This window comes from Lemur catta, chromosome 5 (assembly GCF_020740605.2).
Source record: "Lemur catta isolate mLemCat1 chromosome 5, mLemCat1.pri, whole genome shotgun sequence".
Lineage (NCBI taxonomy): Eukaryota > Metazoa > Chordata > Mammalia > Primates > Lemuridae > Lemur > Lemur catta.
In genome coordinates this window covers 87,581,405-87,595,494 of record NC_059132.1, presented here as the reverse complement: position 1 = coordinate 87,595,494, position 14,090 = coordinate 87,581,405, and the positions used below count along the sequence as shown (strand labels likewise).

The window sequence follows — 14,090 nt, the reverse complement described above, 5'->3', positions numbered from 1 at the left end:
TTAGCAGACTATAAAATAAATAGCAATTCTCATCATCTTCTGAACCTTTTAACTACAAATAATTGGGCACTTTGCTGACGATGCAGAACAACTTTTCAAGATGATTAATAGGTCATGTGTGGTAGAAAAGGCACTCCCCACCCCTGTTCATAAAACAATTATGCTAATCCTCTAATTTTTTTCAAAGATTATAAAATATTCTAATCTTTGCAGAATATAGGTTTTGGTTGCAGACGGTGTTTGTATATTACTTGTCAAACTCATTAACATTTTTGAATTTCACATATTTTATCCTCACAACCCCCTGAGAACTATAATATAGGGATTATTATCCTCCATTTAAAAGTGGTAAACAAAGATTCAGAAGCAATTTAGAGGTCTGTCCAAGGTCAAACAGCTAGTTAAAAAGAGATGGGATTAGAATTTTGATTTCCTGAACCAGTGCTATTTTCAAAGACTCAGCAAGTACATATTTTTATAGTTCATCAAAATGAAGGAAATTTTTTTTTCTCTGGGCAGTCTCAACTTCATTTGGTTCATTTTAGATGTTTATATTGATAAGACAGTTTTAGCTTGTGCCTGTACAAATTCAAAAGTTTCTCCTTGTCCTGAGCAGATTGATAAGCTGAGTCAATGTTTGACTGTGACTAGAACAAAATGGTCAAAATGATTTCAGTGCATGGTGTGTGTAAATATAATAACCTGAATGCATCTTGTCTCTGCCCATAATGAACAACATGTGACATGATTCTCTTTCAGTGAGAATCTCAAACAACATCGAATCTGCATAATTGCCCAAGCAGCAGCAGTCCATGGACTAGATGTTAGTGGTCTAAAAAGGTTTTTACCAAGTATGCTCCAGAATGTAAAACTTACTTATGAGCCACATTTGGGGCATAATCACTTAACTTTCATATCCAGATATAGACAAGAGAATGAAGGTAACTTATGTGCATAAGTAAAAATATGGATGAAGGCAGCTACAAAAATGTGAATTTAAAAACAGGAGACAATACTTAATTGAGGTTGACTTAATAGTTCTGTTTATGGAAGGTATTTCTTTTCAGATAAGACGCATTCTAACTTCTAACTGGAATCTCTGCTGTATGTTATTTAACTCCTCATTTGGGTTGTACCTATTGCGCTCTAAGACATTTGACCCACACTACTTATGCCACCTGACCAACAATTTATCTAAGCTTGAAATGGTCATAGCAATTAGCAGGCTGCTAATCAGTATAAGCAGATGAAAAAGATTGGCATCCCTGTTCAAGGAAGTTATAGTCAGTGCCTCCTCTCATTTTATATGAATTATTGCTGTTTAAAGATATCATAAAGGAGATTTGTGCATCTGGTTTAAAAACTAAATTAGATGATCTTGAGGGTGCCCTTTAATTTTGAAATTCTGTGATTCTATCATTCTACTCATCATACCACTTGCGATCTCTTTTTGGGGGGCTAGTTAAAGGGAACAGAAACATAGGGTAAGATTAAGTCAACCACTGTTATTGCTCCAAAGACATGAGTTTATTATTCTAGACTCAAAATATAAACTTCTAAGATTAAAATTAGAATTTAGAAACAACTAATATGGAAGGAAGTAAAACATTCAAAAGCATTGCCCTTCAAATGTTGCCTCATAATGGGGTTGGAATCCTTAAAATTAAAAAAAAAAAAGAAAAAGCTAAATGGATTCCACAAAGCACTTGAAGGATTAATATCTGTCTTCTTTGATTACTCCATGATAAAATATTATAATATAATCCTATAATTTCTGCACCACTTATTTGACACTTCAGCCTTACATGAACAAACTGTCTTTGAGCCAAATGTATTTTTTATGCATATGTGAAGCTGAGAAATGCAAGAATTTTGATCCCAAGGTACATCAACCACATGTTCCATTAGTGAGAAATTTTTAGACTGAACAAAAGCAAGGAAGAGCAATTTGGTGACCTTGTTTTATGAACATAAAATCATCTCTTCTCTGTGACATCTGGCCAAATACCGACCTTTTTGTCTGCCTCAGTGGCTCAACCAGTTTAATTCTATTGTGAAACATTTAAAAATGGATTTACCAAGCTTTATGTATATTCCAGAAGAAGAACACAAAATAGAATGATTCTAATTTGAGTGCTAATTATTTCAACAATTGAAGGAAAGCAGTGTCACATTTTAAGATAATTCTAACGATGCCTCATTGTTATTAATAAAGAGATGCCTCATTTTGCCAAAGGGAGTATCTTTGTAAACTTGGATGTGAATTCAATTTCACAATTTAACTCTATTAAGAGACCTCATTCTTCAAGAGATTCATTTGGCAAAAACTTTTATAAATTAAATCTGTTTAACAATCCAGATTTTTCTATATACATTTATTTATACTGAAGTAACTTTCTATAAAAATTAGCTTACATATTTTAAAAACACGTATCACTTGAGTGTATTAGAAACTCTGGAATTATTCTAAGGATGTAGACATCACCCTGTAATAAAAAGTTACAAAATATATATATTGCTGTAATTTGCACATATATAGTCAAGTCATTCTATGCTATTTTCTAGCAACTATTAAGTTAGAAATACTTAAAGCATATGAATAGGAAGATTCATCTCTCTCAGAAAGCTGCATTCTTAAAATACCAAAATTTAAGATAAAAGACTTCACATTAACTTTTAATCTTTAGTCATACAAGTTTGCTACAACCTATTTGGGCAAGATATTTTTTTTCATTCACCTGTATTTTTAATTAGGTTAACAGTTTTATGTGTCCTATAAGCAGCAGGTCTTATATAATGAGAAATTATTAATAATAGTCCATAAAATTAAAATACTCATACTAAGAATTTAAAACTGCAAGATCTGAACTGAGTGCAAATAATGTGTTTGTTTGTGAACCATTCGTGCACCAATCTGATAGAACACACCGCCTTAAAGGTCTTTGGGCATTTTTTCCAGACCAAGTTTCTCTTCTAATTTATCATTGGTACAAGGTGTGATGACTTTGAGACATCAATTAATATAAATTGGAAGCAGGCAAAGTATTAATTAAACGTGACATTCTGATTATTTAAACCTTCTATTAAAGTTGATTATTCAGAGTATGTTGATAGCCTGTTCTTCAAAATGACTGATGATATCAAGCTTTACTGACTTCCTCTAAGTCTACCATTTCCAAGTCTACAAAACAGAAGGAATAAATGAAGTGAGAAGAACACTGGAACAAGTCTCATAGACAAACTGACTAATCTCAGACCCCCAAGGTCAAAGCAAAGCAATTCATTTCTCAGCTTTCATCAACACAAGACATGATTTATCAATCTAAGAGCAGGATTACAAACATTATACATCTCAATGATATGTTCTTTGCACTGTGTAACTTTTTGAACAATGACAGATTGCATAGTCCCCACAAAAGTAATATCATAAAGCAAAACTCATTATATTCGCAAAAGTACTTTAATTTTTTAAAAAATATGTTTTATACATTAGCAATCATTATTACTACCTACACCATTGGGGGATACAATAGCATTTTAAAATTCAGGTATTCTTTGGGATTTTATCACCTCAATGGTCTCAACGTTGGGCATTCATGTTCCTCAAAATACTATTCTTACCCTAATATATTCATTTGTGGAATCAGACACTGTGCTGTAGGTAATTATTAAAGGCAATATTCTTATGCTATCATAAAAGTTCAATGGCAATTATTGTATTTGAAATATTGCTACTTCCATAAGTCTAAAGCTACTCTTGGAGAAGAAAACACTGTAAGAAAGATGATAGTAAAATTTCTTAACATTATAAATGTAATCACATACAAAGGAATTTTGTCCAAGTTTCTCTCTCCCTTGTTACAACACTGAAGGAACTGCTCTATATGGCATGTTTATAAATAGCAGCTAAGAAATTATTTTATAGAGTAATGTTAGGTAATTTGAAAGATTTCTTCAAATGAAATTACATGCAAAGGGTAGTCAATTGAGATCATGAAAAGTTACTCTGCATTCTGTATATTTTTAATCACAGTATTATTTTCACTGATCTAAATTAATTAACACCTTTTCCATTAGGTCACAATTTTAGGAAAATTTTATTGCCTAGGTGGAGGAGGATAGTAAAAGGTGTTGTATCTTCAGCTTATGATTCATTTCACCAGCTGCCAGAAGGTTGCATGTTGCAGCACACCTGGACACATGCACCCATGACTGATTGGGAAACACATTTATCTTGGCACGTCACAAAGGAGATGGAATCATAATTATTCTCCCTTGTAACTAAAGGTATTTTGGAGCTGTATCTACCTACAAAATAATGCAAATTTCACACCTGGACTAGGTCCACATAATTTTACCATCTGTTCTTGATATTCAACCATAAGTATTTCCCAAAGCATTCTGTGTTTAAAAAATAAAATTCAGTTTTAAATGACGTAACATTGCAGGAGATGTCACTTTCAAAAGTAAGACAATAACTAAGTCACTCAAAACTCTGAGTTGCTTTGGTTGATAAATACATAATACAATATTAACCTTTACTGTACATTAAGGAGATTTTGTATATTTCTCATATTTTAATTTTGAAAAAAATAAATGTGTTGGCTAAGTTTTACACAAACTCCTCCATGTAAAAATTGAATATCTAAGTACCTTGTGTGAAAGAATAAAGAGGCATCAGAGGTTTCATTTTTCTTAAGTCTTAGGAGTTAGTCATTACACTGACCTCAAAAATTTAGAGGTTCTTAATCTCTTCTGAGCATTTCATTAGTTTAAGAGCTTAAAACAATACACCAAATTAAAAGTATTCTAGATATATTTAATGAACTATGCAGAATTGTGATTTTCAGAAATTGAAAATATTCCATCCAATATAACTACTGATAGTAATCTTTGTTTTAATAGTTATTTTTAAATTATTGTAAAACTCATACCTTATGTTTTTCCCTTTAAAGGGCAAGTTTATTTTTTTCTAAATATAAAAATTCAATGAAATCTGTACACAGGAATAAGAGAAAAGATTTTTTGAGTAAGGCCTCAAAGTACAAGCAACAAAAGCAAAAATAGATAAATGGCATTACATCAAACTTAAAAGCTTCTGCACAGCAAACAATCAACAGACTGAAGAGACAACCTACAGAATGAGAAATAAACATGTGCAAACTATGCATCTGACAATAGATTAATAACAAGAATACATAAAAACTCAAACAGCAAAAAAAAAATAATCTGAAAAATGGGAAAATAATCTGAATAGACATTTCCCAAAAGAAGACATATAGATGGCCAACAGGTATATTAAAAAACATACTCAACATCTGCAAGCATCAGGGAAATGCAAATCAAAACCACAATGAGATATCATCTCATCCCAGTTAAAATGGCTTGTATCAAAAAGACAAAAAATAACAGATGGTGGCAAGGATATGGAGAAAGGGAAGCTCTCATATGCTGTTGGTAGGAATATAAATTAATACAGCCATTATGAAAAATAGAATAGAGGTTCCTCAAAACACTAAAAATAGAACTATTATATGACCTGGCAGTCCCACTGCCGAGTACACATCTAAAAGAAAGGAAATTGGTATACTAAAGAAATATCTGTACTCCCGTGTCTATCACAGCACTAGTCACAATGGCTAGGATGTGGAATCAAACCAACTGCCTATGGACAGATGAATGGATAAAGAAAGTATGGTACATACATATAATAGAATATTATTCAGCCACAAAAAAGAATGAAATTCTGTCATTTGCAGCAACATGAGGTGAGCCTGGAAGACATTAGGTTAAGTGAAACAAGCCAGGCACGGAAAGACAAATATCTCATGCCTTCACTCCATGTGTGGGAGCTTAAAGTGTTGATCTCATGGAGGTAGAGAGTAGAACGGTCATTACCAGAAGCTGGGAAGGGTGAGGAGAGGCGGATGAAGAGAGGTTGGGTAATGAGTTAGATAGGAGGAAATACAGTTAGATAGGAGGATAAATTCTAGTGTTCAATAACACAGTAGGGTGACTGTAGTTATCAATAATTTATTGCATATTTAAAAATAGCTAGAAGAGAAGATTTGGAATGTTCTTAACACAAAAAAAATTGACAAATATCTGAAGTGATGGGTATCTCAATTACCCTGATTTGATCATTACACATTGTATGCATGCATCAAAATATCACATGTACCCCCCAAAATGTTTTATGTATCAAAAAAAGAATAATAGATATCAAAAAATGCATATTCAACTTCAGAACTGAAAGTTTAGAGCGTAGGCTTCAATATGGTATAAAAGAATTTTTCATGTCTTTCAAAAGCACTGAAGAAAAATAATTGCTTGGACTATTGAAACCTAAAAAACATTATGTGAATAACATTTTACCTTGCTCTAAAAAAAGGATATAACCATAATAGTAATAATGACAACAATTATGTGGAGATTAAAAAATGATAGCAACTAATCTAAGCACTTTATACATATTAATTCATCAACACAACCCAATGAGGTACATGCTATTATTTCCACGTTTTGAGGTAAGGAAATTTCTTTGCTACAGAAAAAACAAAAAGCTACTGAATGAATCATTACCATCACTGGTCCTTAGTATTTATATGCACTGAGTCATGGACATTATCAATATGTGAAACTAAGGCCCTTCAATTTAAAAAAGGAGAGAGAGAAAGAGTCCATAACTGGTATGCTACTCTGCTGGGACATATCAGAAATTTAGGCTAGAATAATAATGACATAAATAGTTCAAAGATAAGCTTAATATATGCAAACACAGTGAAACAAAAACTATGTTCAAACTTTTATATAACATTAAAAGAGAATGTGAACTATATGTATATCACTGATGTACCATATAATAAATATCCACAAACCCACAATTTGCCATTTTTGTAAGAAGTATACGCTTCTATTAGATTCTAGTAACTGGTTTCTGTAAAATGTTTTTAGAGTTAAAAAACACAGTCACAATCCATAGTAACTTCTTTTACATAATAGAAATTCAATAAATATTTCATATAAAATCTAGTAAGCTATCTTTTCTCTGTGTTGCCACTTATATACTAATTATTCTCAAAAACTAAAAAGATAGGTCAACCTGGTCACCCAGCAAACCTGCGGCCTCAAGGCCACATGTGGCTCTCCAGATCACCTTATTAATATTAATAATGGATTAATATTAATTAATGATTATTAATAAATAGATTTGTTCTGTGAAGTTTGGATTCAGTCAAAAGACCACACTCAAGGATCCAGAAGGCCAGATGAGGCCCCAAGGCCACAGGTTCCCCACCCTTAGACCATAGCTTATCATTTCCAAGTAATGCTAGACAGAACTAGTTCCTGGTAAATATGTGTTCTCTACCTATAATTCCAGTTATAAATATGACAATGCTGTCATAAATTGGTCATATTTCTTAATAAAACAGCTTGTCACATGTTTAAATTACATATTGATTTGCATAGCAGTTGAATCTGATGCCATGAAACATCATTTTAACCTCAATTGCTGGCTTAAGTGTTCTAAACTCTTGACATCCCTGGTACTTGGCCAGATCTAATTGGTTTATTATCTCCCAAGATACCTGGTGCCAGAATTTCTTAGTCTATCTTAATTGGAATTGTCAACCCTTAGGCATATTCCCTGATGTCCCGGCTATTTCCTACTGACTCACCTTTGTTCCTGCTGTCCCTTTTCCTAGAAATCAGTGTGTGTTTGTTCGTGTGTATGAATGTGTCTCTTTCTCTCTCTTCTCTTTACCTAAGGAACATTAGCTCATCATTTCAGACACTATGGAAGCAACATCACCCTGGTTAGAGTTAAGTATTTCCCATTTTCCTCTTTGCCAAACCGGGTAAATACTCTATTATGGTATCAATCACACTGTTACATTTGTTTGATTAAACGTTTGACTCATTTACTGAACAATAAAATACTTGAAGACAAGTCTCACTGATCATGTAAGATGTTCCTAGCACAATGGTTGGAACATAGCAGATATTCATTAAAAATGAAATGAATTAAACAACTATAAAATTTAGTCTACATTTTACAGTATGGTTCTTAGATATTCCCTCTTTTGTCCATGATTTTTTTTTTGCTGTTTTTCTGCATGAAGTCAATGTTTATACACAAATCATAAAAATAATTCATTTTCTAAGTGAGTACATTTTAGAAACACTATGTAAATCATCATCAAATCATCTAACTATAAAATTGTTACCTAGGAAGAAAGAGTAAAAACAATCTCAGCTATTAAAATTTACAACTTCCTATCACATTCCCCAGGTATTTCTAGGCTTTCATAACTAATTGTCCATTAATTACATTACTCTCTTTAATTGGATAGTCATGAAAAAAGTTTACATGAATTTTTAGAAACAATCAACTTTTTTAGTTTAAGCTACGCTGTGTGTAGCTGAAAGTCTATGTTAAGTTATATGTATGTGTTTATATGAAATAGGTTACCTAAAATATAACTGTATTCTTTCCTGCTTTCAGGTTATGAGGCACTTTAATATGAATGTAGAATATATAATTAAGTTACTTGTATATAATTCATGATAAAATCAAATAAATTTTATCTGCCTAAGAGAATATTAATGCTTATGATGACAATAAAGTTGACTAGTGCACACTGAATTACTTATTCAGATCTACTTTTTCAACTATGTAATCTTAAACTTTATTCTTCACAAAAATTTCAGAGTAAATATGGCTACTTACTTTTCAGGGTTTTCCACTTCTTCAGTAACAAAATTGAGGTAAAACCTAAAATATATAAATAATAAATAATTTACATACTATTTTAATATATTTTACCATTATAGTCCAACGTTTCAAATTTTAGGTATTTAAAACTGAACTAACGGCCGGGCGCGGTGGCTCACGCCTGTAATCCTAGCCCTCTGGGAGGCTGAGGTGGGTGGATCACTCGAGGTCAGGAGTTCGAGACCAGCCTGAGCGAAACCCCGTCTCTACTAAAAAAATAGAAATAAATTATCTGGACAACTAAAAATATATATAGAAAAAATTAGCCGGGCATGGTGGCGCATGCCTGTAGTCCCAGCTACTCGGGAGGCTGAGGCAAGAGGATCACTTGAGCCCAGGAGTTTGAGGTTGCTGTGAGCTAGGCTGACACCATGGCACTCACTCTAGCCCAGGCAACAAAGTGAGACTCTGTCTCAAAAAAACAAACAAACAAACAAACAAACAAACAAAAAAAACTGATCTAAGAATTATGAAAACTTCATAAAAAATACTTTTACTAAGATGAATATATCCAACAACCAAAAATTCCCACAAATCATTTTTTGATAAGCACTATTTGTGAAGTGCTTATCATATGTCAGATACTGGCAGTATACACGTGAAAAGTCCACAAGAAGCTCATGGTTTACAGGATGGCCTACGTAGAGCATGATGCAGTGTAGAAGCATTGCTGGAGCAAGGACATGGGAGCCAGAGGACAGGTCTAGCCCAATATAGTAGGTCAAAGAAGGTTTTCTAGAGGAGGCATCTCCCAACTCGAGCCTTCAAGGGTTGCTTAGCCACCCTGAGCCCTGGTGAGGTGGTGTGAGGACATTCCAGACTGAGCATAGCACATGAGCACAGAAGTGTGGCCAAGTGGCTATGCATGGGGATATGACAAACAAGTTCAGTGTTCTGCGGTACAAGTGTGGCAGAGGGAGTGGGAACAGAATTTAAGTACAAGATGACCTTTGAATCCTGGGAATCCAAGTATTAGTGGTGGAGACAAGTCAATCAAAACTTACAGGGCAATACAAGTGTCACAGCAACATTTCTGAGCTTTAGGGAACTGCTATTGGCTTCTTAGAGAGTATAAATGTAGTACACAAGTAGGAACTGAAAATGGTATAAATAATAGTGTATTGTACATTTCAAAATAGCTAAGAGAGTAAATTTCAAATGTTCTCACCATGAAAAATGATGTTTTTGAGATGAATATATTAATGATTTAATTTTTCTATATTATATTCATAAATTACTCTGTACCCCATAAATATATACAGATGCTCCTTGACTTACAATTTGGAGCTATGTCCTAAAAAACCCATCATAAGTAGAAAGTATCTTAAGTCAAAAATGCACTTAATACACAAATAAACCCATCAGAGAGATGAAAAATCATTAAGTTGGTCCATCAAAAGTCAGGGGCCATCTGTACAACCATAGTTTATCAATTTACAATTAAAAATAAAAATTTTTAAAAAGATAGTAAATTCTCAATTTGTGCTTTTTCCTTCCAGTTTACTGTTTTCCAGTAAGCATCCCAAATAGCCTCAAGTCACAAGACTATGAAGTTACCATTTTTTTTTTGTATATTTAGGCAGTTAAGGCACATTGTTAGTCATTATACCACAAGCTGACAACTAAAGATCAGAAAATTTTGAAAATTTCCAAAGTCCAAAACACTTTTCTGAATCTCTTATATGACAAGAAGCATTCTAGTCATGCAATATTTCACTTTCAAGTTATACAGAATTGCAAGTATTACTCTAAAGTCAGTCCCTAGAGAAAGTCACATTCCTTTCCTTCACTTTGTGACTCTACTAATCCCACCCAGGAATGCCTACTGCCTTGCATCCTTGATTTTGCTTTCTAGCCTAAAGGGACTGCTGGAGACCCCTTAAATCACTCATAGTTCTTTCTTAATGTTCCACGATGTCAGCTTGAGTCAGATTCCACCCTCAGAAAAAGCATATATAGATAACTGGATCATGAAAATGGAAAAAACCTAAAATCATTATAGAAAGAGCTAGACCTATAAAGACAAAGACTTTTCTACTTCTTCATCTTGTAGGTTTAAGAAATTTTTATAAAATAAAAAAGACATATTTTCAATATACTCTTCTGTTATCTTAATAATCTTTAGAAAGTAAAGATAACCTGTTACATAGGTATGCAGGAGCTCAGGTGCATAGGTACAAATTCTCTAAAGCCTAAAATCAAATGCTTGGAATATTCGCCTAGCAGCCCTTAATATACTTAAGTATCTCGCAACCTAAGTCAAGGATGAGGAAACCTGTCTTGCTCCATATTTATAAAAACCCCATCTAAATTCACAAGTAGGCAATTGAGGTTCTAGGTTAAGGTGTCTACAATTTTAAGGACTATATTTTGAGTACCAACAATTGAAAACCTGAGAGAACAGGAACAACAAAGGTGATCTAAAAAGTTAGCAGCCACGGATGTTTTTAATGACTAGAAAGTAAGTTTCTAAAAATAGAGTTTGTGTCTATACCAGGAAAGCAAGCAACAATCAGTACTTATATCTGGAATATGCACTCCAAGAGGGATTTGATGTGTTTGTCATAAGCCTGAGGCAACAGGAAGAAAAAATAAAACCACACACCAAAAAACAAAAACACAAAAGAAAAAAATCCTACACACTAAGAAATATTTCTGTGCTTCTTATGTCAAAAATAGCCAGTTTCTTCTTACCAGTTGTTTTAGAAAGCGTTCTTTTCTAACAATGTTAAAGCAAGAAAGGAAATATTTATGAAAAAGGAACACATTTTCAGATATTTGCCATAGCTCCAGAGAATAGAGAAAAGGAAAGGGCTGGGGGTAGGGAGGCAGTAGAAAGGAGAAAGCTTTTTATTTTAGTCCAAACATTCGTATCCTGTGGGAAATCCACCTTTATGCTCTCCTAGTCTCCAGAAATTAGTCCATAGTATTCTCTTTGGTTTACATCTCTTCATGGCCTCTAGAGAATATTCACAAGATCTATTGTTCCAGCTTTTCCACGATTGTGCATAAAAGGCACTACCATGCCAGCAATACATTCCAATACCCAACTAGGTGAATTATTTTAAAAAGAAGCTTATTCTTTAGATTATATTTGACACAATGGTACAAAATAATCCCAGCAGGTGCCTTAGAAACACTAAATCCATTGAGGATAGGATCTAAAAGGAAGAAAAAAGATACTGAAAAACTATTTTCTATCCCCAAATTAAAAAAAAAAAAAAAAAGGTCACACCAAGCAATATTTAGCTTTGGATCAGGATATGGGATTGAAATTGGTTGGGCTCCCCAGGGCCACAAGAGAGACTGGCAGATGTATTTCTCTGAATGTGGACATTGGCAATAATATTGCAGTTGTTCTGACCCAACTCCATGACCTGGCTGGGTTAATGATTTCTTTTCTCCTAATCAGGTTTCTGTGAAGCAGTTTTTTTCATTCTAGAAAGGTTCTTTGCTCCTCAGAAACAAAAGCCTGCTCTATTTGGATTCCTCAAGGTTTGGTGCTGTCTTTACCCTATGCAAGCAGAGCAAGGTCTCCAGGACAGCAACAGTCTTGCTGCTTTTATTCAGGATCACATGCGGGCAGTAAGTTCTGATGACAATAGCTGCTTTGCTCGGTCTTAATCATTTACAATACCACCACCTTTTCTTTTCTTTTCTTTTTTCTTTTTTTTTTTTGGCCAAATATTATCATAGCAACAGCCTAGGGAGTGGTGGCTCATTTGCAGTTCCCCACTGATAATTCTACAACTGAGTCTTGTAATTATATCATGAAGGACAGACAGAGGCCAGAAAGGTAGGGATCACAATTGGAAAGTGAATAAATGCCCCTCTCTTTGGGAATTCTTTTAGTCTCCATCTTGTTCCATTTACATCCAGATAATAACTTTTCTTCTGGAACTCCTAACCAACAGACTATTTTTTTTTTTTTTTTCTAAGCACAGCTTCCTTTCTCGAAGACTGATGACCATAGATTAACAGCCAGATTATTTCTACCTCTTCACAAAGCAGCATTCGGGTAGCACGACCACCTGCTATAGAAGCACGGTTACTTATCTGTCCCCTACATAAGCCACTTGTATCAGATAACATTCCATTTAAAATCCTGGACTTATTTTCCAATACTGTGATTGAACCCTCAGGGATATGGAAAATGAACAGTTTCTTGTTCTTTAACATAGGGAGTAGACATGAGGATTATATGGGTAAAAGTATAAAAATAGTTCATGCCCACTCCTTAGGCCCTATAAAAAGAGTAACATTTGAGGTTCAGCATCAAGTAGATCAAATATTAATAAGATAATTCAACTTAAAAAGAATCTTTATACATGGAGAAATACATCAGCCCTCAAAAGCCTACAGAAATGGAGAAAATTTGCTCTACATGAAGCAGGTGACCTGAATTTTCAGTTCTGAGTGATGGAAAAGTGGGGAGGGTAAAAGAATTAAGGTTCCGTGGGAACAGATGCATGATACTCACAGGCAAAAGAACTTCATTCAACAGAAATTAATCAAATCTCCCTTGTGACTATGTCCACATTCCACATTCCTGATTGCGTATTGCTCAGTTCCCAACACTTGGCGATAGCTGAAAGCTTTTGCTACCTCCTCGCTTTGCTCTGTCATCTCCTGGTGACCCTCCCAGTGGCTTGGCTGCAGCCCCAGGGCGCAGAGCTCTGATCCAGGCTGAATAGCCATAGAACAGTTGATTCTGTTCTAACCCTGTGATCATGCTCAGTTCTTTTCTCTGCCTAGTGCCACATTGTGCTTTGGACAAAAGTAAAAAGACTTCAAAAATAACTGAGTGATTCAAAACTAGTGCTTACACACAATGACTATAAAAATATTCCTGGAATATACAAATGCTTTTCACTGATCTCCTTAGAGCTACAATCTTCTAACAATCTTCAAACATATTTTGCTTCAAAGGCCATGTTAAGATTTTAAGTTCCTGTACTCTGTTAATTCTCCTCCAATGCTATATTTTCATAATTCAGTGAGATTAATGGGGTAAACACTCCATTTATTTTGAAATATATCTTTACATTCCATGCATTAGCTGGAAGGTAAGATCCTAAACACTAAAGAAACAAAAGGAAATTATATTTGTGTTGGAAATGCATTGACATCAGTTTTGAACTAATGTAGTTTCCCAATATTTTTAGGCTCATAGAACATTCTCACAGCTAAAGCTATGTAACTATTAATTTTATAAATAATGTAAAAAGAAACATTGCTATTATTTACTCCAAACCAATGAAATTTATTCTTACTATAATGATTTTGATGTTTAAATAATGTTTTTATACTTAGT

General features: G+C 33.8%; 1 protein-coding gene across 1 annotated transcript in view; it reads right to left on the bottom strand.

The window, feature by feature from the left end:
• Positions 1-14,090, bottom strand: part of SLC7A11 (solute carrier family 7 member 11) — a 72,318-nt gene that overhangs the window by 29,838 nt on the left and 28,390 nt on the right. Inside the window, exon 6 of the mRNA XM_045552276.1 lies at positions 8,732-8,776. Coding sequence (XP_045408232.1) covers positions 8,732-8,776 — 45 coding nt within the window. The remainder of the gene's footprint in view (positions 1-8,731; positions 8,777-14,090) is intronic.